Here is a 21,192-nt window from a genome sequence, read left to right on the forward strand (position 1 = left end):
GCCAGGGAATTCCCATATCCTATTGTTATGTAAGAGGATGTCCTTGTTCCTAGAAAATATATACTGAAATATTAGGGGTTAAAGAACATCATATCTGCAATTTACCCTCAAAACATTCAGGAAAAATATATATACATGAACACAGGGCAAATGAAGCAAAATGTTAATAACTGGTGAATCAGGGTAAAGGATATAGGAGAGTTCACTGCAGTCCAGCAGACTTTTAATTCTAAATTTAAAATCACATCAAAATATAAAGTTACAAAATACTCAAGAATATAATTTATATTTTACCATCTCATTTTTCTGTAATGAACACATTTCTTTTATAATCAGAAAAAAACCCACCAGTAAATATAAATAATAATGACTTTAATATGTATTGGAACTGTTATTTTTCTATTATTGTGATGAACTAAAGACAAGATAACTATGAAACAAGAGCTACACTTTTCTTTTTCTGGTTACCTTTGGCATAACTGTAAAATTCCCCTAGGAAGCACATTACCTTGATAGCGGGCAAGGAGCTGTTTAAAATCTAATTGTTGATCTGGTACCGCATCTTTGACAGAATCCTGATCCTGGAGGTGCAGGGAGAGACGCAGGTCCTCCTCCACCTCCTCAAATGCGGTTCTGCTGCGCCTGGCCTTGAGCTTCTCCTTTGACATCTGTTTCATGGAGCGGGCGTATGGGCTCCCATCCTGCAACACATACCTGAGCAGGGACGACAAAGGAACGTGCGGATATGGATGTGGGTCTGTTGGTGAGGAATGACAACATTCACCTGTTTCACATCTCATTCAGCACAATGTTGCTCTGCTGCTGCTACTGCTAAGTCGCTTCAGTCGTGTCCGACTCTGTGGGACCCCATAGACGGCAGCCCACCAGGCTCCGCCGTCCCTGGGATTCTCCAGGCAAGAACACTGGAGCGGGTTGCCATTTCCTTCTCCAATGCATGAAAGTGAAAAGTGAAAGTGAAGTCGCTCAGTCGTGTCTGACTCTTAGCGACCCCATGGACTATAGCCCACCAGGCTCCTCCGTACATGGGATTTTCCAGGCAAGAGTACTGGAGTGGGGTGCCATTGCCTTCTCCGAATGTTGCTCTACTTCTGCCCAATTCACGGGCTATTCTTCCACCAGTCTAGGATTCCGTCATGCCCTACTTCTGGTGGAGAACACATTGAAATGCTTTTGGATCTGCTTTAAGATAATTTTGGGGGTAGTGAGTTTGGAAAAGAGAAAAAAGACAGGGAAACTAAATGAAGGATAATTTCCCCAGAGGTTCACATTCAGTGGAAATGGGATACAGCCCACAACACAACTTTAATGAGCTCCCTAAGTATGATTATTGCACCATGAAGTTTGAAAACCACTGATCTAGCTAGGGTTGTTAGCCTGAGAATATTGCATCATTAAATAAACAAAGAATTAGGAGGGGGCTTATTAGAAACAGAAAGAGCAGAGAGAAGGAAAAAAAATTTAAGGTGTCAGGTGTGACAGGTGTTTTCCTTCTGGAGTTCAGAGGTTAGGAATGAAGATACTGATCTGGGAGCTTTTGGCACAGCAGCAACAGCTGAAATCACAGCAGCAACAAATGAAATAAGCCTGAGAAGAAACAGTGCAAGGACAAAACTCTGGGAATCTGAAGGTCAAGGAATAGGAAAGAGATGCAAGGTTTTCCAAAAAGCAGAAATCTGCTGGCATCCAAGAGACATGATCATCCTCTATACAGTACCAAACTTAAACACACATCTTAACATCCACATCCACTGCAAACTCCTTGAAGGCAGAATAATAATAACAGCTAACACAAATATATAATTATATATTCTTTGAGCTATTTCAAATCCTGAAAGATGATGCTGTGAAAGTGCCGCACTCAATATGCCAGCAAATTGGGAAAACTCAGCAATGGCCACAGGACTGGAAAAGGTCCGTTTTCATTCCAATCCCAAAGAAAGGCAATGCCAAAGAATGCTCAAACTACTGCACAATTGCACTCCTCTCACACGCTAGGAAAGTAATGCCCAAAATTCTCCAAGCCAGGCTTTAGCAATACGTGAACTGTGAACTTCCAGATGTTCAAGCTGGTTTTAGAAAAGGCAGAGGAACCAGAGATCAAATTGCCAACATCCGTTGGATCATTGAAAAAGCAAGAGAGTTCCAGAAAAACATCTATTTCTGCTTTATTGACTATGCCAAAGCCTTTGACTGTGTGGATCACAATAAACTGTGGAAAATTCTTCAAGAGATGGGAATACCAGACTACCTGATCTGCCTCTTGAGAAACCTATATGCAGGTCAGGAAGCAACAGTTAGAACTGGACATGGAACAACAGACTGGTTCCAAATAGGAAAAGGAGTACGTCAAGGCTGTATATTGTCACCCTACTTATTTAACTTATACGCAGAGTACATCATGAGAAACGCTGGGCTGGAAGAAACACAAGCTGGAATCAAGATTGCTGGGAGAAATATCAATAACCTCAGATATGCAGATGATACAACCCTTATGGCAGAAAGTGAAGAGGAACTAAAAAGCCTGTTGATGAAAGTGAAAGAGGAGAGTTAAAAAGTTGGCTTAAAGCTCAACATTCAGAAAACGAAGATCATGGCATCCGGTCCCATCACTTTATGGGAAAGAGATGGGGAAACAGTGGAAGCAGTGTCAGATTTTATTTTTTTGGGCTCCAAAATCACTGCAGATGGTGACTGCAGCCATGAAATTAAAAGACGCTTACTCCTTGGAAGGAAAGTTATGACCAACCTAGACAGCATATTGAAAAGCAGAGACATTACTTTGCCAACAAAGGTCCGTCTAGTCAAGGCTATGGTTTTTCCTGTGGTCATGTATGGATGTGAGAGTTGAACTGTGAAGAAAGCTGAGCGCCGAAGAATTGATGCTTTTGAACTGTGGTGTTGGAGAAGACTCTTGAGAGTCTCTTGGACTGCAAGGAGATCCAACATCCTAAAGGAGATCAGTCCTGGGTGTTCATTGGAAGGACTGATGCTGAAGCTGAAACTCCAGTACTTTGGCCACCTCATGCGAAGAGTTGACTCATTGGAAAAGACTCTGATGCTGGGAGGGATTGGGAGCAGGAAGAGAAGGGGACAACAGAGGATGAGATGGCTGGATGGCATCACTGACTCGATGGACATGAGTTTGAATGAACTCCGGGATTGGTGATGGACAGGGAGGCCAGGCGTGCTGCAATTCATGGGGTCACAAAGAGTCAGACATGACTGAGCGACTGAACTGAACTGAACTGAATACATAATATATTGCCTGTGAATTCAAACAATTTGAATAGTAAATATTTGCTGAAAGGGGAAAGCAAAATGCTAAAACTGAAAAATTAGAAGAAAAAATAACACATTTATCAGCATCTGGGCACAATGAGGTAAAATAGTTTTTTTGTTTTCAAGGACTTTCATCAAACCTTATAATAAATAATATCTTCCTTACCGTGTCACAGCAATTGCATCTTCCAGAAAAAACTGATCAACAGGAAATGTACGACCTAGAAAAACAAGAAGACAGAACAAGTAAGTCTCAGACTACCTGTTCAACTATCTTGAAATTATTTGTATATGTAAAATTTTCTTAAAATGAAGCTTGGCACAATAAGGTGCTATTTGCTCTGTGGTCTTAAAAGTATCCAAAAAACGCTTTTGATGATAAAAATTGGAAGGAGTAGATTCCCATTAATAAATAAAACAAGTGTATAGTTGGAGAAATGATCATTTGCTAATAAGACCTTTACCTCTTTTAAAAAATCTGTTATACCCTTTCACCCTCTACCTCCTTTCTCACAGGGGACCTTGTAACAGTCAAAAATTGTATTCTAGATCAAGAATATAATTTCATCTTTAAGTCTACTGTTGATATCCTCTATAACTAGAATAAGTAGTAGTATTATCAGTGTTTCCAAACTGTTCCTTTAGCAATCCACTGCAGAAGGATAAGCCAAAAGCCCAAGGTGGTAAATCAATCCCACAATGAGACTGAAAGCACCAAAAGAAGACACAGACTACCCAATTTCACTTACTCCCAGAGGGGGTCAATATCCAGAAATTTAGCAGAATTCATCAATGAACAAATATGCTATACATAGATACAACTTTCCTCTTTATGACAGATTACCATTATAAATTCACATTTTGATATTAAACACAACAGAATGCTAGAAATCCAATTACCTAGACTTTTTTAAAGCACATATAAATTAAAATCTCCCAGCAAATGAATATAACATTACCTCTTTATTAATTTCATTATATGGTTATGATTTTGTTATAAACAAATCATTCTTCTCTAGAAGGAGGTATAAATACTTATTCATTTATATCTCAAATGAACTTTAAAATAATTGTATTTGCTTATTAGGACAATACTTATTTAATGATGCATTTTAATCACCTGGTATAGTGATAACTGGGCAGGAATTAAAATATTCTGAAAAGAGCTCAGCGTTTAAGGTTGCACTCATCAGAATAACTTGAAGAGTTGGTCTCTGCAACACAATGTCTTTCAAAACTAGTAGTAAGAAGTCACTAGAGGAAATAAAAGAAACACCTGAGGATCAAACAAATTTAACATATGAAAATTAATAAACTTTGACATATTTCAAGTAAGTATAATACCTATGTGAAAAAAACTTACAACACTCTGAGAAAGATGTATCATGTTTCTAGATGTAAAGACTTAATGCTATCAATTTCCCATCAAATAAACTAAAATATGTGTAGTACCAATCAAAATACCAACAGGATTTATCATTACATTTGATAATTCTACCTCTTGATATCTATACGTACATAAAGAGGCATACACAATGATTTTCATTATAGCGTAGTTTATAATAGTAAATCAGTGGAAACTACTGAAATGTCTATCAATCAAAAAATGGTTAATTAAGACAGTATCATCCATTCTAAGGAAAAACATGAGGCAGATAAAAAGAATGGAGTGGAACTCTAGCTACAGACATGAAAACATGTCTAAGCCATACTGTTAGTGGAAAAAGAACCCACGCTGTAGAACGCTATGTACCACAGAACAGCAATGGCCTAACTGGTTTCCCCGGCCCTTGACCCCTTGAAATCTATTCTCAACATGGCAGACCAATAATTCTGTTCAAATGTAAACCTGACTGTTCCACTCTTCTGCTCAACATCCTTCAAATGACTTACCAAAGTTCTTACTAATGAGGCCCCAGAATCTGCAGCCCCACTACTCATTTCCTGTCACTCTTCCTCTTGTTCACTTGGCTTCAGCCACAACGTTCTCCCTGATGTCTTTGAGACATGGACCTCTGGTCCCCTGCATGTGTTATTAATGTGCCTAGAAAGGGCTTCTCCCAGATACTCACAGAGGTAAGCTCACTCAGTCACTTTCTTCAAATCTTGACTCAAAATGTGCCTTTTCAGCGAGGCCTTCCCTGGCCACCATGTTTAAAATTGCAAATGCTCTCATCCCTTGCATTTCATATTACCCTTTCTCTTCTTAGCACTTAACAAACATACCTTATATTTTACTTCTTTATGTTGCTCAATGTTGGGCTCTCTCACTAGAATGCAAGCTCTGTGAGGACAGGGATTTTGGTTATTTTGTTCTATAAGATACTACTTTAGTACCGAGACCAATGCCTGGGACATAGCAGGTGCTCAATAAATGCTTGTTGATTTACTAAATGAATATATAATTAGTCAAAGAAAAAAAGGTCATGAAACAAAAGTACCTATTTCTCACAAAGCAAGCATATATGTTAATATTTATTACCAATCTGACTGTTGCCGTTATCTCTGGGGGGGATCAGGAATGGTTTGAGACTGTTACAGGGGACTTTGGCTTTATCTACATTGTTTCCATTTTTCATAAGAGTATATTCTTATACTACTTAGTTTTCTTTAATGAGCTAATTTAATTACATTTATGATTTTTCTGTTTCTATTTTAGGGAATAGGAAAATAATATAACAATAGGCAAGTGGTTAGGTATTCATTCAGTTGGCCAAAAACTTAATTTGGGTTTCTGGCCAACCCAATATTTATGATATACCCATACATTAGAATTTCCTCATGCAATTATTAATAATAATTTCAAAGACAGTTCATGCTATTAAATATTAGATCAAAAACAGCACACACTATATAATCCCAATAGTGTTTATGGACACACATCTCTTTCCTAACTCCCACTATACTCCCAGAAGAAAACAGAACAAATTCTAACATGTAATTAGCCATTCTATAAGGGAAGATTTTCTTGACATTGCCTAAATGTGTTAAAATAATGTCTCTCCGATCAAAAAATTTATTAAAAAATTTAAATATAATTTTTCTCTATTCAACCTTTTATTTCTTAACTGATCTTAGTTCCTAGAATTTGCTATTTTCTGCCTTTTTCAGTCACTTATTCCCTACTTTTTGTTATAATTCCCCTACTTTTTCTTATAATTTCAACAGTCCATTCCCATAGATTGGTATTTGTAAATTCTCAAATCTCCCTTCTCCAGTGTGTTATTTATCTTTATTCAGAAACTGCTAATATTCTATATGTCACTGTGTGTGCTAAGTCACTTCAACTGTGTCCAACTCTTTGCAACCCTAAGAGCTGTAGCCCCGCCAGGCTCCCTGGTCCATGGGATTCTCCAGGCAAGAATACTGGAGTGGGCTGCCATGCCCTCCTCCAGGGGGTCTTCCTGAACAGGGACTGAACCCCGACTCCTGCACTGCAGGCAGATTCTCTACTGCTGAGCCACTAGGGAAGCCCCTGTATGTCACTAAGTGTTTTTTTTTTTTTTTGTCACAAAGTTTTTATAAGAATCTTTTTCTGAGAACACCATTGCAGCCAGGAACCAGACCCAGTGCTACCCTCCAGTTTCTTTGAGTTTGTGGAAGCATAAATGTTATAAAACCCAGAGCTATTTTTTATGTTCAAAATAACTTCCCCTAAAATTTAAAAATTAATTTTCAGAATACAATCATTTAAATATTATTCTTTTGGTAGAATGCTTTGATTTCTTCTTCAGAGTTGTTCAGTGATTCTTAGTTCTTTTTTCAAATGTTCATTTTACCATTTAGTGGCAAACTGACACTACTTACCATTTACTCTCCCCACTGTTCCCCGAGTCTCTACAAAAAGATGATTTGCCCGTCAGACGCAGATTTTCAGTGCTTTCTACACAGCTACGTAAAATTTATTCCTGTTTTGTTATAGGAATTCTTTTTATTTATTATTCTTAAAACAATGTTTTGGCTACACCATGCGGCTTGCAGGATCTCAGTGCCTCGTGTGTGTGCATGTGTGTGTTCAGTCGTGTCTGACTCTGTGACCCCCGTGGACTGCGTGTATGTCTGTGTTCAGTCGTGTCTGACTCTGTGACCCCCGTGGACTGCGTGTATGTCTGTGTTCGGTCGTGTCTGACTCTGTGACCCCCGTGGACTGCGTGTATGTGTGTGTTCAGTCGTGTCTGACTCTGTGACCTACGTGGACTGCTGACCAGGGATCAAAACTGGGGACCCAGCAGTGAAAGTGCTGAGTACTGACCACTGCACCACCAGGGAATTCCCTGATCTATTCTTTTTATATAAAAATCCTTTTCTTTAGTTCTAAATTTCTTTATATTTCCTATTTATAACTAGATCAGTGTTATTTAGTTTTTCTAACAGTCTTCTGGTTTTTTGTCTTCCCTGTTCAGTTCCTGAAAACTATTTCTCAGCAGTAGCTGGGACCTCTTTTCACATGTGTTTCTTTCTCCTTTTTAGTTTTACTATGATCTATTCTGGCTTCTCTGTCAACCCTTCAACTTAACTTAGATTTTTCTTCTTCTCAAGATACTTATAATAGTACAGTCCTTTTGGCAAAAGCCTCATTACTTTCACAGGATCATCTCTTTTTACCACTACTTTACTGCTTTAGAGCATGATCCACGTGACAAGACTGCCAGGAGAAATATCACCCTCAGACATGGCGATGATACCACTCTAATGACAGAAAGTGAAGAGGAGCTGAAGAGCCTCTTCAGCTCAGTTCAGTTGCTCAGTTGTGTCTGACCCTTTGCAATCCCATGGACTGTAGCACGCCAGGCCTCCCTGTCCATCACCAATCCCAGAGCTTGCTCAAACTCATTTCCATCAAGTTGGTGATGCCATCCAACCCTCTCATCCTCTGTCGTCCCCTTCTCCTCCTGCCTTTAATCTTTCCTAGCACAGGGTCTTTTCCAGTGAGTCAGTTCTTCGCATCAGGTGGCCAAAGTTTTGGAGTTTCAGCTTCACCATCAGTCCTTCCAATGAATATTCAGGACTGATTTCCTTTAGGATGGACTGGTTGGATCTCCTTGCAGTACCAGGGACTCTCAAGAGTCTTCCCCAACACTACAGTTCAAAAGCATCAATTCTTTGGAGCTCAGCTTTTCTTATGGCCCAACTCTCACATCCATACATGACTACTGGAAAAACCATAGCTTTGACTAGATGGACCTCTGTTGGTAAAGTAATGTCTCTGCTTTTTAATATGCTGTTTAGGTTTGTCATAGCTTTTCTTCCAAGGAGCAAGCATCTCTTAATTTCATGGCTGCAGTCAGCATCTGCAGTGATGTTGGAGCCCCAAAAAATAAAGTCTCTCACTGTTTCCCCATCTATTTGCCATGAAGTGATGGGACCAGGTGCCATGATCTTAGTTTTCTCAATGTTGAGTTTTAAGCCAACTTTTTCACTCTTTATCAAGAGGCTCTTTAGTTCTTTGCTTTCTGCCATAAAGGTGGTGTCACCTGCGTATCTGTTATTGAAATTTCTCCCAGCAATCTTGATTCCAGCTTGTGCTTAATCCAGCCCAGCGTTTCTCATGATGCGTTTCTGCATAAAAGTTAAATAAGCAGGGTGACAATATACAGCCTTGACATACTCCTTTCCCAATTTGGAACCAGTCTGATGTTCCATGTCTAGTTCTAATTGTTGCTTCTTGACCTGCATAGAGATTTCTCAGGAGGCAGGTAAGGTGGTCTGGTATTCCCATCTCTTGAAGAATTTTCCACAGTTTGTTGTGATCCACACAAAGGGTTTGGCATAGCCAATAAAGCAGATGTTTTTCTGGGATCCTCTTGCTTTTTCAATGACCCAATGGATGTTGGCAATTTGATCTCTGGTTTTTCTGCCTTTTCTAAATCCAGCGTGAACATCTAGAAGTTGATGGTTCACGTATTGTTGAAGCCTGGCTTGGAGAATTTTGAGCATTACTTTACTAGTGTGTGAGATGAGTGCAATTGTGTGGAACATTCTTTGGCATTGCCTTTCTTAGGGATTGGAATGAAAACAGACCTTTTCCAGTCCTGTGGCCACTGCTGAGTTTTCCAAATTTGCTGGCATATTGAGTGCAGCACTTTCACAGCATCATCTTTTAGGATTTGAAATAGCTCAACTGGAATTCCATCACCACCTAGCTTTGTTCATAGTGACGCTTCCTAAGGTCCAGTTGACGTCACATTCCAGGATGTCTGGCTCTAGGTGTGTGATCACACCATCATGGTTATCTGGGTCATGAAGATCTTTTTTGTATAGTTCTGTGTATTCTTGCCACCTCTTCTTAATATCTTCTGCTTCTGTTAGGTTCATACCATTTCTGTCCTTTATTAAGCCAATCTTTGCATGAAATGTTCCCTTGGTATCTCTAATTTTCTTGAAGAGATCTCTAGTCTTTCCCATTCATTGTTTTCCTCTATTTCTTTGCACTGATCACTGAGGAAGTCTTTCCTATCTCTCCTCGCTATTTTTTGGCACTCTGCACTCAAATGGGTATATCTTTCCTTTCCCCCTTTGCCTTTCACTTCTCTTCTTTTCTCAGCTATTTGTAAGGCCTCCTCAGACAACCATTTTACCTTTTTGCATTTGTTTTTCTTGGGGATGGCCTTGATCACTGCCTCCTGTACAATGTCAAGAACCTCCATGCATAGTTCTTCAGGCATTCTATCAGGTCTAATCCCTTGAATCTATTTGCCACTTCCAGTATAATTGTAAAGGATTTGATTTAGGTCATACCTGAATGGTCTTGTGGTTTTCCCTACTTACTTCAATTTAAGTCTGAATAAGGTTGAAAGAAGAGAATAAAAAAGCTGGCTTAAAACTCAACATTCAAAAAACTAAGATCATGGCATCTGGTCGCATCACTTCATGGAAAATAGATGGGGAAAATTGGAAGCAGTGACAAATTTCCTCTTCTTGGGCTCTAAAATCACTGCAGATGGTGACTGCAACCATGAAATTAAAAGACGCCTGCTCCTTGGAAGAAAAGCTATGACAAACCTAGACAGCATGTAAAAAAACAAAGACATCACTTTGCCAACAAAGGTCCATTTAGTTTTGGTTTTTCCAGAAGTCATGTAAGGATTTGACCATTGGACCATAAAAAAGGCTGAGCATTGAAGAATTGATGCCTTTGAATTGTGTTGCTGGAGAAGATTCTTGAGAGTCCCTTGGACTGCAAGGAGATCAAAGCAGTCAATCCTAAAGGAAATCAACCCTGAAAATTCATTGGAAGGACTGATTCTGAAGCTGAAATTCCAATACTTTGGCCACCTGATGAGAACAGCTGACTCACTGGAAAAGACCCTGATGCTGGGAAAGATTGAAGGCAAAAGAAAAGGGTGGCGGAGGATGAGATGGCTGGAGAGCATCATTGACTCAATGGACAAGAATCTAAGCAAACTCCAGGAGACACTGAGGGACAGGGGAGCCTGGCATGCTGCAGTCCATGGGGTCGCGGTGAGTTGGACACAAGTTAACAACCGAAAAACAATAACTACATGACAAACTATGATTGCCATCTATTGAATGGTCCTTCCTTTAAAAATATTGAGAATTTTTGTTTTATATTTCAAGCCTTTAATGACTTAATTCCATTAAAGTAAAATCCAAATGCTTTATTATTCACAGTGCATAGTTTCCTGCTTTTTTTAGCTGTCACCTTTCCTCTCATTTCACTACTGAAATGTTTTCAGCTTCACTGGCTTTCTCCCAGTTTTTAAACTCATGAAGCCCTTTACTACTGCAGAGTCTTTGCAAATGCCTGTCTTGCCCTCTTATGTCTCATGAGACTCCTTTCCATACTTCTGTTTTTAATTTAAATGTAATTGCTTCAGAGATATAATCTCTACTATCTCAAGGCTCTCTCCCCCTAAACACAGCTTCCTGTTTATTCCTTTATGGTACTTATTCCAATTTGTAGTTATTTACCTGCTCATTATTTGTTTTTCCTAGCAGACCATAAGAGATGAAGGGGAACCATGAGTTTGTTCACTATAGTATCCCCAGCAATTAATACGCCACCTGGCAGTTAATACAGGCTGAATAAATATGTGAATGAATATCAGAACTGAATGGGCTTCCCAGGTGGTGCTAGTGGTAAAGAATCTGGCTGCCGATGCAGGAGATCCAAGAGACATGGGTTCGATCCCTGGGTTGGGAAGTTCCCCTTGGAAAAGGGCATGGCAACCCACTCCAGTATTCTTGCCTGGAGAATTCCATGGACAGAGGAGACTGCCAGGCTCAGTGCATGGGGTTGCAAAGGGTCGGAAATGACTGAAGCAACTTAGCACTTAGCACATCAGGACTGAATGACTGACCAAATGAATAAAGAAGGAAGCACATACTGACTAATCCATCAGCTGTGACATACATTACACACGACACTCCTGCTAAGCACAGTGCCCAGCTCAGCAAGGTACCTCTTACTAGATGATGTCCATCTAACAGGATGACTCTTCCAGTGATAAACATGTGCTGCCTAGCATTTTCTGTGTTAGACCCTGAAGACCAGGAAAGCAGTTCCTCTTCTTTAACTTAGGCCTTTTCTATGGTAACCACCATTACTAGCCCTAAGGAACTGAACTGGAAGCAGAACAAAATTCTTTCAGCCTTGTCTCCATTCTATGTATGTGGGTGCTCATTTGGAAAATCTTTGTTTTACCTTTCTTCTGTCCTCTCGTGAACTTCATCAACAATGATATGGGTGACTCCCTGCAGAGCTGTGTCTCCCTCCAGCCTTCTTAGCAGCACTCCCGTGGTGCAGTATAACAACCTGGTGGCTGAGGACTTACACGTAAAAGGGCACAAAAACGTTAATGAAATTTTTGAGAAAAGGAAACACTTTCCCGGCAAAGCCATTTTTAATAGGTATAAAGAATATTGAACACACCAGCAGTTCCATTTAATATGAACCAAGAGACTAAATGCATAGTTTCTTGCTGGCAATAACAATAAAAGCCTTCCCACTTCAGATGAAAATTTTAGGACTCATAGAAAGCATTTAAAAATTATTATAAAACATAAAGATAACAGTGAATGATGAAACAAATTCTGAATTTATTCATTCTATATTTGATTAAATGGATTAAGCCCCAGTCTTAGGAGTAAAGCAGCACTTAGTAGATCACTTCTGCCAACAAAGAAAAGACGGTCTTTATAGAGGAAATTAAGTATAGCCCAATAACAGTTTAAACCAAAATATGTCTAAAAGGACTTCAGCCCTGTTGAAGTATATATATCATCTTGCCCGTGAATATCCAGACACCAATGGCTCTTTGTACTTTAAAAATTTGAACTTCTGTCATCAGGAAATAAGAAGAGCATACAAACCTTGACACTTTCTAACCGGATCTGGTATCCCACAGTCAGACCCACTCTTTCTGCCCTTTCTTTAGCAACGCGCTCAGCAACAGAGATGGCAGAGATTCGTCGGGGTTGGGTACAGATGATGTTAGCCACCTTCTCAGGGGGTCCATTCAGAGAATCATCCAGAATAAACTGTGGAATCTGTGTGGTTTTCCCACATCTGTATGTCAACAAGATGTAGGACAAATAAGTCCTAAAATGAGGGTTTTCAAGTGCTACTTAACTGAAGAAGCAATCACACGCAATGAGGAAAGTTAAGAAAGCTAATTAGAATAAAAATTCAGCTTCATTTATCTTTCAAACCTACCTACTGACTTATTACCTACAGCTGATAACTCCTAGGAATTTGCACTGAGAATAACAAAGCAATCAAATAACAGTTTATTATTATTTGTAAAACTGGGACTATTGACTAAACAGTAGCTTAAGGTCTATAAATGCCTCTAGGAATGTGAACTCTACATATGAATCCCAGAGAAACAGGAGTATTATCTTATGATTATTAAAATACTTTGTTTTTCCCTGTTGGTGTGGCACTGCTTGACTATAAATAGACTGAAGTTAAAAAGACAAGAAACCGGAAGATACAAAGTTACTACTATATCTGTGAGTCTGGGCACAAATTAAATCGAAAACCCTTAAACACAGAAAGGGCAACCCACTCCAGTATTCTCCCCTGGAGAATCCCATGGACAGAGGAGCCCGGCAGGTTATATATAGTCCATGGGGTCGCAAGAGTCGGACACGACTTAATGACTAAACCACCAAATACAGAATTAAATTAAGCCTGCAGCTTGTCCCTGATAAATAGGTTTGGATAACACATGGAGAGTGTGAAAAAGAAACAGTAAGATACCCTAAGCTGTTCTTAAACAAAAGCTTTAAGGAATTCAGAATAAATTTAGATGAAGAGTTTCAAGCTAAATGGTTTGGAATTATTCTTCACATTTTTAAATAGGCCTTGTCAAAAGCCTTCTGCTAGGCATTTTGCCTTAAATTGACTCAAGGCAGCGGTGTACAAGGTCTATCAATTCCCAAATTTCTGAGTTTTGTTTGTTTTGAATTGGTTACAGTTGCCACCATGTTTGCCTCTGTGAGATATTATTTAATATTTGACAGGAAAAAGCACAAGTAACACCAGCTACTGTTTTTTCCTTTTTAAAAGAAGAACGAGTGGTGGTAGCCAGGGCACACACCATATTCACAGACGAAAGCTGCATTACAAACAGATTACATTCTTACCCAGTCATACCACTTACAACAAGCACCTGGTGCTTGCTCAACAATTTGAGAATGTTTTCTCTTTCTTCCCAAGCAGGGAGCGACTGTCTTTCTTGTAGAACTGACTGGAACTGTCTGGAGGCCTAATAAAACAAAAATAAGACATCAGTTTGGTTGCTCTGAATAACCTTTCACGAAGCTCTGAACGTGGAATCCCAAAGTTAGACATACCTTTTCTGTCCTTTCTTCATCAGTTTGCTTAGGGATAGAAAGTGAGGATTTGTTGGGGGTGGGATGCTGGTCAGAAGACTGTTCAGAGAATCTGCCAGAATAAGCTGTGGAATCTGTGTGGCTTTCCTACGTCTGAATAAACTGAAGGATCTTAGGAAAAACCCCTCTTGCCTAGCACCTATCCAGCTCTTTCTGTAACAATCTCTATACCAGCACTATTCAACAGAACTTTCTGTGCTGGTGGTAATATTTGCATTGTCCAATATAGCAAAATGTGGCTACATGTGGCTATTGAGCATTTAAATAACATCAAGGAACTGAAATTTTTATTATACTTAATTTTAGTTAAACTTTAAATAGCTACACATGGCTAGAGGCTACCATATAGAACAGTGCAGCTCTACACAGCATCAGATTTTTATCCAAATCACCAACAGTTAAGAGCTCTCACTAAAGGGTTTTCAGTCAATCACCACATCTATATAACTCCCTTTGACATCTAATGGCCAATGCTATAAATGTTGTACTATAGGTCAAAACCGTGGATGTATTTTTGACTAATGTAAGGGATTTATATTAACATATACATTATCTATATATAATTTAATCATATAAATTTACCACTGTAAACACACACTCAAACTGAATGTGTAATTTTAATTTCTACCATCCTATTATTTATGGTATGATTTTTAATCCGACACTCTACGGGTGTTGCAGCATATATGTCCTTGTGTTAATACAGTGTCAAAAATCAGAATCACAGAACTGTAAAGTTCGAAGAGCTCTTAGACAGCATCTAATCCAATCCCCAAACTGATTTAAGTAACTCGTCTTTATCCTACATCCAACTCTACCCTAACAGTTCACTTAATGAATTATTTTAAAATAATCTTCATGTGAATGAGGTAAAACTATTGTTTTTTTGAGGTAATGAGGTAAAACTATTGAACTTTGGAAACAGAATTAGCGTGAAACCTTGTGTTGCCTCTTAGCAGCTATGTGACCCTGGGTAAATGATTTATCCTGTGAGGCCTTGAAATAGGGTTAAGAGTCCCTCCTTATCCTTTTCTATACTGGTATTTCTAATGTAAGTCACAGAACTAATTTTTCTTTCACTTATCAGATTTCTATCACAGTACCAAAGCCACATGATTCTCAGAATATTTGGTATACACATGTTGCATTTTCATCAGGCATCAGATTTTCCAAAATTAGTTAGAACATGCATCCAAGTTTGTGGTGGCATGCAGAAACTTTGACCAATCAGAGTAAAAGACTGAAAGTATACTATGGAGAGTAGCCAAAGCTTCCTAATTCCTAATCCCTTCATCCATACATTAGGGAGGCAATACTAGCCATTCTCTTAGAATACCCTACCTGTTTTATTCGGAACTGCTTGCAGATTTTGACATTTTCAGCATGTACTGATTTTGCCTGCCAGTCATATCTTTTGGAAATCTTTTTCTTAAGGTTGACATAGCTTTCATTCTCCACCATAACTGGTGCTGGACCTTCATCCTCATCTGTCTCCTCCTCAGGCTCTGATTCTTTTTCAACTTGAAGGGGATAAAAGGAAACGTTTTCGATATGGAGCCCTTTCTTTAGCAAAGGGGGAAAGTCACTATCTAACAAAGTAACAACAACAATCATAAAATAGAGAAAAAGTTAAAGCTTGAATAAAACAAATTCATTCATTTCCACACTACTACTTCTACTGCTGAAGAATTTAAAATGCATCTTCAAATAAACTTATAATCAAGTATAAATGGCTTTGCTTAAACCAAATTAAGAACAAAGAAAAGAAAATCATGGCATGCCTTGTTAATTAAGGAATTAAATATTTGCAGGTGTCCCTAAATTTCCATGACACAAAATAACCCAAATGACTATCAAATGATTAATCAATAAATAAAATGTGGTATGTCCATATAATGGAATATTATTCAGTAATTAAAAGGAATGAAGTACTGATACATGCTACAACATGGATGAACCTGGACAACATTATGTATGCTAAGTGAAAGACACCAATTACAAAAAGCCACGTATTTACTGTATGATTTCATTTCCACGAAATGTCCAGAAGAGGCAAATCCATAGGGACAGAATGTCGACTCATGGTTGTTAGGGCTTGTGGAAAGGGAGAAATGAGGAGTGACTTGCTAACATGTATGGCGTTTCTTTATGGGGTGATGAAAATGTCCCAGAATTAAACAGTGGTCATGGATGTGCAATTCTGTGATATACTAAAAATCACTGAATTGTACACTTCAAAAGGGTGAATTTCATGGTATGTAAATTATGTATTAATAAAGCTGTTATCCTCCCACCAAAATCCATGACACAAAGTTTGTCATTTCTTGAGGAATATATCAGAGTCCCATGTGCCAGAACTAGCTGCAAGCTGGCAGTAAGTCAAGCGGCAGGTGAATGAACCCAGCCAGCTGTCTAGCATCCACATCTTGGTGGTTTCATTGTTCTTTACCTGTTGATGTCTATCTAGGAACTCTTGGGAAATAATAAAAACTTGTTTCTCTGAATCCTATGGTGAACTTTGAAAGGGGGTAACTTCTGTAAAGCACATCTGGATCTGGAGAAAGCCACAGGCTTGTACAAACATTTCTCTATTTGAGGATTTAGGGATTCATAAAGAGAGCCCTGCCCTGATGAATTCTGGGGGTCTATCATGCTAAAAGCAGGAGAGTATGGACAGTGGTCCAGAAAGACAAGTATCTCTAAAAACTCATTTGAAAGTAATCCTATAGACAGTACCAGAAGTAATCACATGAAACCAAATGGATTAAATGAAGCAGATTTTCTGAAAGGATGCTTTAAGGTTCTTCCAGCCCTTACCTGCTAAAATGAGCTTATATACATCACTATAAACTTTTGACTGATTCAGTGAGCCAGAATACAGTGACAACTTGGCCTTACAATGAAAGTCAGGTCGCAGTTCAGGGGATTCTCATTCTTTTTTGGCCTTAAACTGAGGAGAATGACTTGCCTAAGATCACTGGAGATCCCAGATCAGCCCTCAAAACTTCTGATTTATTTAATCCATCATTTCAAATGCCCCATTCCACAACACCCTCCACCAGGTCAGTGCCTTACGTACCTTCTGGAATTTGATTCGAAAAAAACGAATTACTTGGAATCACTGGTTTACGACAGACAGGATTATTTAGTCTGGTTCCAGGTGATACTGGCAGAAAGTTCACAGGAGGGACACTGTACTTGTGATGGGTATTTGTTAGTAACTTGGTTATTTCTGATTCTTCCTCTAAGAGGGTTATCAAAGAATATACAACAGGTTCTGAAGTTTCTGCAAATGTCAAGGCTTTGCCATAAAGGAACTCAGAAATATGTAAACGACAAGCCAGAGGTAGATTCTCATTGGTGGAATAAAATGCCACAAGGGGAGCTTGGTAGGGGTATTTGTGGTCTTTAGAAAATCGAATTTCAAGTTCATATAAAAAGGATGCATCTTCATTAGCATTTAGATGAGAATCATCTACATTTCTTTCGACTCTTCCGACAATTTGATTTGGGGGCACTTCATGTTTAAATTTGCACTTTGATCCAAATTTACAATTTCCTTTGAGGTAAAATTTGCAGACTTCAAGTGAAGCCTCCTGTATATTTTTGGTACTTTCCTTTTGCTTGAATTTGCAGAATTTACTTGTCAAATACTCCAGTTCTAATCCAATGGTCCAGACTCTGTTTTGAATTCTTTCTATAAATTTTTCTCCACAGATTGACTTGAGAGCAAATGCCTCTTCCTGTCGCTGTTCCACACACTCTTCCAAGCTCATGTGTGCAACTGCCTCAGATATCTTCATCCTCTCTCCAAATGTCTCTGAAAAGCACTGGGTGAGCAGGCGTTCCAGTGATGCCCCCATGTCTCCATCGCAAATCCTCAGCGCTGCCTGACAGTGTTCAGTGTGGAAACCATACCTGCCACGTGTGAAACATGACAAAAAAAGACTAATATCAGAAAGTAATATCAAACCACAGAGGAGAAATTCATTTAAATACATGTATGTGGGGCTTCCCTGGTGGCTCAGTGGTAAAGAATCCACCTGCCAATGCAGGAGACACGAGTTTGATCCCTGATCCAGTTAGATCCCACATGCTGTGGAGCAACTAAGCCGGTGTGCCACAACTATTGAGCCACAACTATCGAGCCTGTGCTCTAGAGCCCAGGAGCCACAACTACTGAGCCCATGAGCCCTACAGCCCATGCTCCACAACGAGAGAAGCCACTTCAGTGAGAAGCCCATGCACTGCAACTAGAGTAGCTTCCACTTCGCCACAACTAGAGAAAAGCCCACATAGCAATGAAGACCCAGTGCAGCCAAAAATAAATAAATAGATAAAACCATTAAAAAAAAAACAGAAAACCATACATGTGATGATATAAGTATAGAGAGGCATGGTCTGTATTCCGAAGAAGTCTCCCTGATAATACTAACTCCCCCTTCATCTACCTATCCTAAGAGAGAGGACACTGATACTATCAAGTACTGCTATGACCCACACCACAGGGAAGTATTACTGCCAGAATCACAGTACAGGGAAGTATTACTGCTATGACCCACACCACAGGGAAGTATTACTACCAGAACCCACACCACAGGGAAGTATTACTGTTAGAGCCCACACCACAGGGAAGTATTACTGCCAGAACCCACACCACAGGGAAGTTATTACTGCCAGAGCCCACACCACAGGGAAGTATTACTGCCAGAACCCACACCACAGAGAAGTATTACTGCCAGAACCCACACCACAGGGAAGTTATTAATGCCAGAGCCCACACCACAGGGAAGTATTACTGCTAGAACCCACACTACAGAGAAGTATTACTGCCACAACCCACACCACAGGGAAGTATTACTGCTATGACCCATACCACAGGGAAGTATTACTGCTATGACCCACACTACAGGGAAGTATTACTTTTATGACCCACACCACAGGGAAGTATTACTGCCAGAGCCCACACCACAGGGAAGTATTACTGCCAGAACCCACACCACAGAGAAGTATTACTGCCAGAACCCACACCACAGGGAAGTTATTACTGCCAGAGCCCACACCACAGGGAAGTATTACTGCTAGAACCCACACTACAGAGAAGTATTACTGCCACAACCCACACCACAGGGAAGTATTACTGCTATGACCCATACCACAGGGAAGTATTACTGCTATGACCCACACTACAGGGAAGTATTACTTTTATGACCCACTCCACAGGGAAGTATTACTGCTATGACCCACACTACAGGGAAGTATTACTTTTATGACCCACACCTACAGGGAAGTATTACTTTTATGACCCACACCACAGGGAAGTATTACTGCCAGAGCCCACACCACAGGGAAGTATTACTGCTAGAGCCTACACCACAGGGCAGTACTCAGGAAGAGGTAGTTGGGTTTACAACATGACTTCGTTTCCTTCAATCCTCCCGTAAGTGAAGAAAGCAAACCTGGAAAGTCTGTGCACTGCAAATGCTGAGACTGTAAATTCTGGGTTATGAGGCTCCACCAGGCCTGAGCCAGCGCATTCCAAAGGATCAGAGTCAGGAACAAGGGAAGCTTCTCGTCCAGGTGACCAGTACTGCTCGTCGTCATAATCAGGCTCATCATCTTCTTCTTCCCCAGAAACACCTCTTCTGGCAAAAGTAACATTTTCATATATCATATATTAATTTCTACTTGCTTCAAAGAAAAATTTGGTAAGGGTCTAAGAATTCACAGAACCAAAGGACATAGGATCCTGACCACTATTGAGTGACTAATTTACTGACCTAATAACTTATATATTGGCAACTAATAGCACGTATTACTTGCCAGGCACTATGTTAAATGTTTTATATGTACTATCTCTTTAAAAATCTTCACAACAACCCAGTCAGATACTACTGGAATCTCCATTTTTTTCTTTCCCAGATGATCAACTAAAACTTGAAGAGACAATTAAAAACCAAAGATTACACTGTAAAGGACAACTGCTGCTGCTGCTGCGTCGCTTCAGTCGTGTCCGACTCTGTGCGACCCCAGAGACGGCAGCCCACCAGGCTCCCCCGTCCCTGGGATTCTCCAGGCAAGAACACTGGAGTGGGTTGCCATTGCCTTCTCCAATGCATGAGAGTGAAAAGTGAAAGTGAAATCGCTCAGTCGTGCCCAACTCTTCATGACCCCATGGTCTGCAGCCTACCAGGCTCCTCCGTCCATGGGATTTTCCAGGCAAGAGTACTGGAGTGGCGTGCCGTTAGTTGCTGAATAATTATTCTTGTTATTTCTCTTGGCTCACTTTCAACTAGTTACACAGCCACAACACAATTAGTATTGACACAGTATTCCAAAGACACACAGGACCCTCATATTTTATCTTCCTCAATATAATAATTTATTCAAATATAATAATTTACTCAGATCCAGCATCCGCATCTTGTTCCTGCAAGTCTCGGAGAAGAGCTTTCACTTTTTCCTGATTCTCAGAAGTCATATGTAGAGTCTGCAGGGGCACTTTGGCTTCGGGTTTCCATTTGGGGCGTCCATCCCCTTTTCTCACGCTACTGTTACTAGGTCTGCAAAGGACACAAGAACAAAATTACACACTTACTTGTTATCAGAATTTTTACTCTCTCCTCAGGGTCTCCATACATACACAATATGACTGGACTGTCATGTATCTTACGAAAGGGGACATCAATGTGGAGAGAGTCTCCATTTTCTACGGTATTTACTCAACTTCATTATATTCTAAATGCTGGGAAAAAATCTGATCAGATTCTTCACCATTAAATCCTGCTTCACTAACTCAAGAATCTTCTGGGGAAAGCAATGCTATGATGACTCCTGCACTAGTGGAGGAGTCATATTTCTTTCACGAGAAATATGCTATGTACAAAGAGTACATATATATCACTCTGAGGTATTTAATCTGAAAACAACTAAGATGACTATTAGGCCCTATTTTTTGAAATATTTAACTTTTTTACTTCCTGATTACAAATATAATAATACATGTTTACTGTAGAAAAATAGAGAACAAAG

General features: G+C 39.6%; 1 protein-coding gene across 5 annotated transcripts in view; it reads right to left on the reverse strand.

Annotated features, from left to right (window-relative positions):
• The window catches only part of DHX57 (DExH-box helicase 57), a 60,549-nt gene that overhangs the window by 27,259 nt on the left and 12,098 nt on the right, over nt 1-21,192 (reverse strand). For 4 of the 5 annotated variants that reach the window (XR_003513314.1, XR_003513315.1, XM_027555062.1 and 1 more), the window contains exons 3-12: nt 20,565-20,723; nt 19,620-19,805; nt 17,240-18,078; nt 15,502-15,680; nt 13,912-14,033; nt 12,634-12,829; nt 11,966-12,090; nt 4,421-4,554; nt 3,467-3,521; nt 509-714 (exon numbers count right to left, since the gene is read on the reverse strand). Coding sequence is in view for 3 of the 5 variants with exons in the window: in XM_027555062.1 (XP_027410863.1) it covers nt 509-714; nt 3,467-3,521; nt 4,421-4,554; nt 11,966-12,090; nt 12,634-12,829; nt 13,912-14,033; nt 15,502-15,680; nt 17,240-18,078; nt 19,620-19,805; nt 20,565-20,723 (2,201 nt within the window). In the remaining 2 variants the exon portion in view is untranslated. The remainder of the gene's footprint in view (nt 1-508; nt 715-3,466; nt 3,522-4,420; nt 4,555-11,965; nt 12,091-12,633; nt 12,830-13,911; nt 14,034-15,501; nt 15,681-17,239; nt 18,079-19,619; nt 19,806-20,564; nt 20,724-21,192) is intronic. The other variant, XM_027555064.1, reaches the window with a different exon arrangement.

The sequence above is a fragment of the Bos indicus x Bos taurus genome, chromosome 11 (assembly GCF_003369695.1).
Source record: "Bos indicus x Bos taurus breed Angus x Brahman F1 hybrid chromosome 11, Bos_hybrid_MaternalHap_v2.0, whole genome shotgun sequence".
NCBI lineage: Eukaryota > Metazoa > Chordata > Mammalia > Artiodactyla > Bovidae > Bos > Bos indicus x Bos taurus.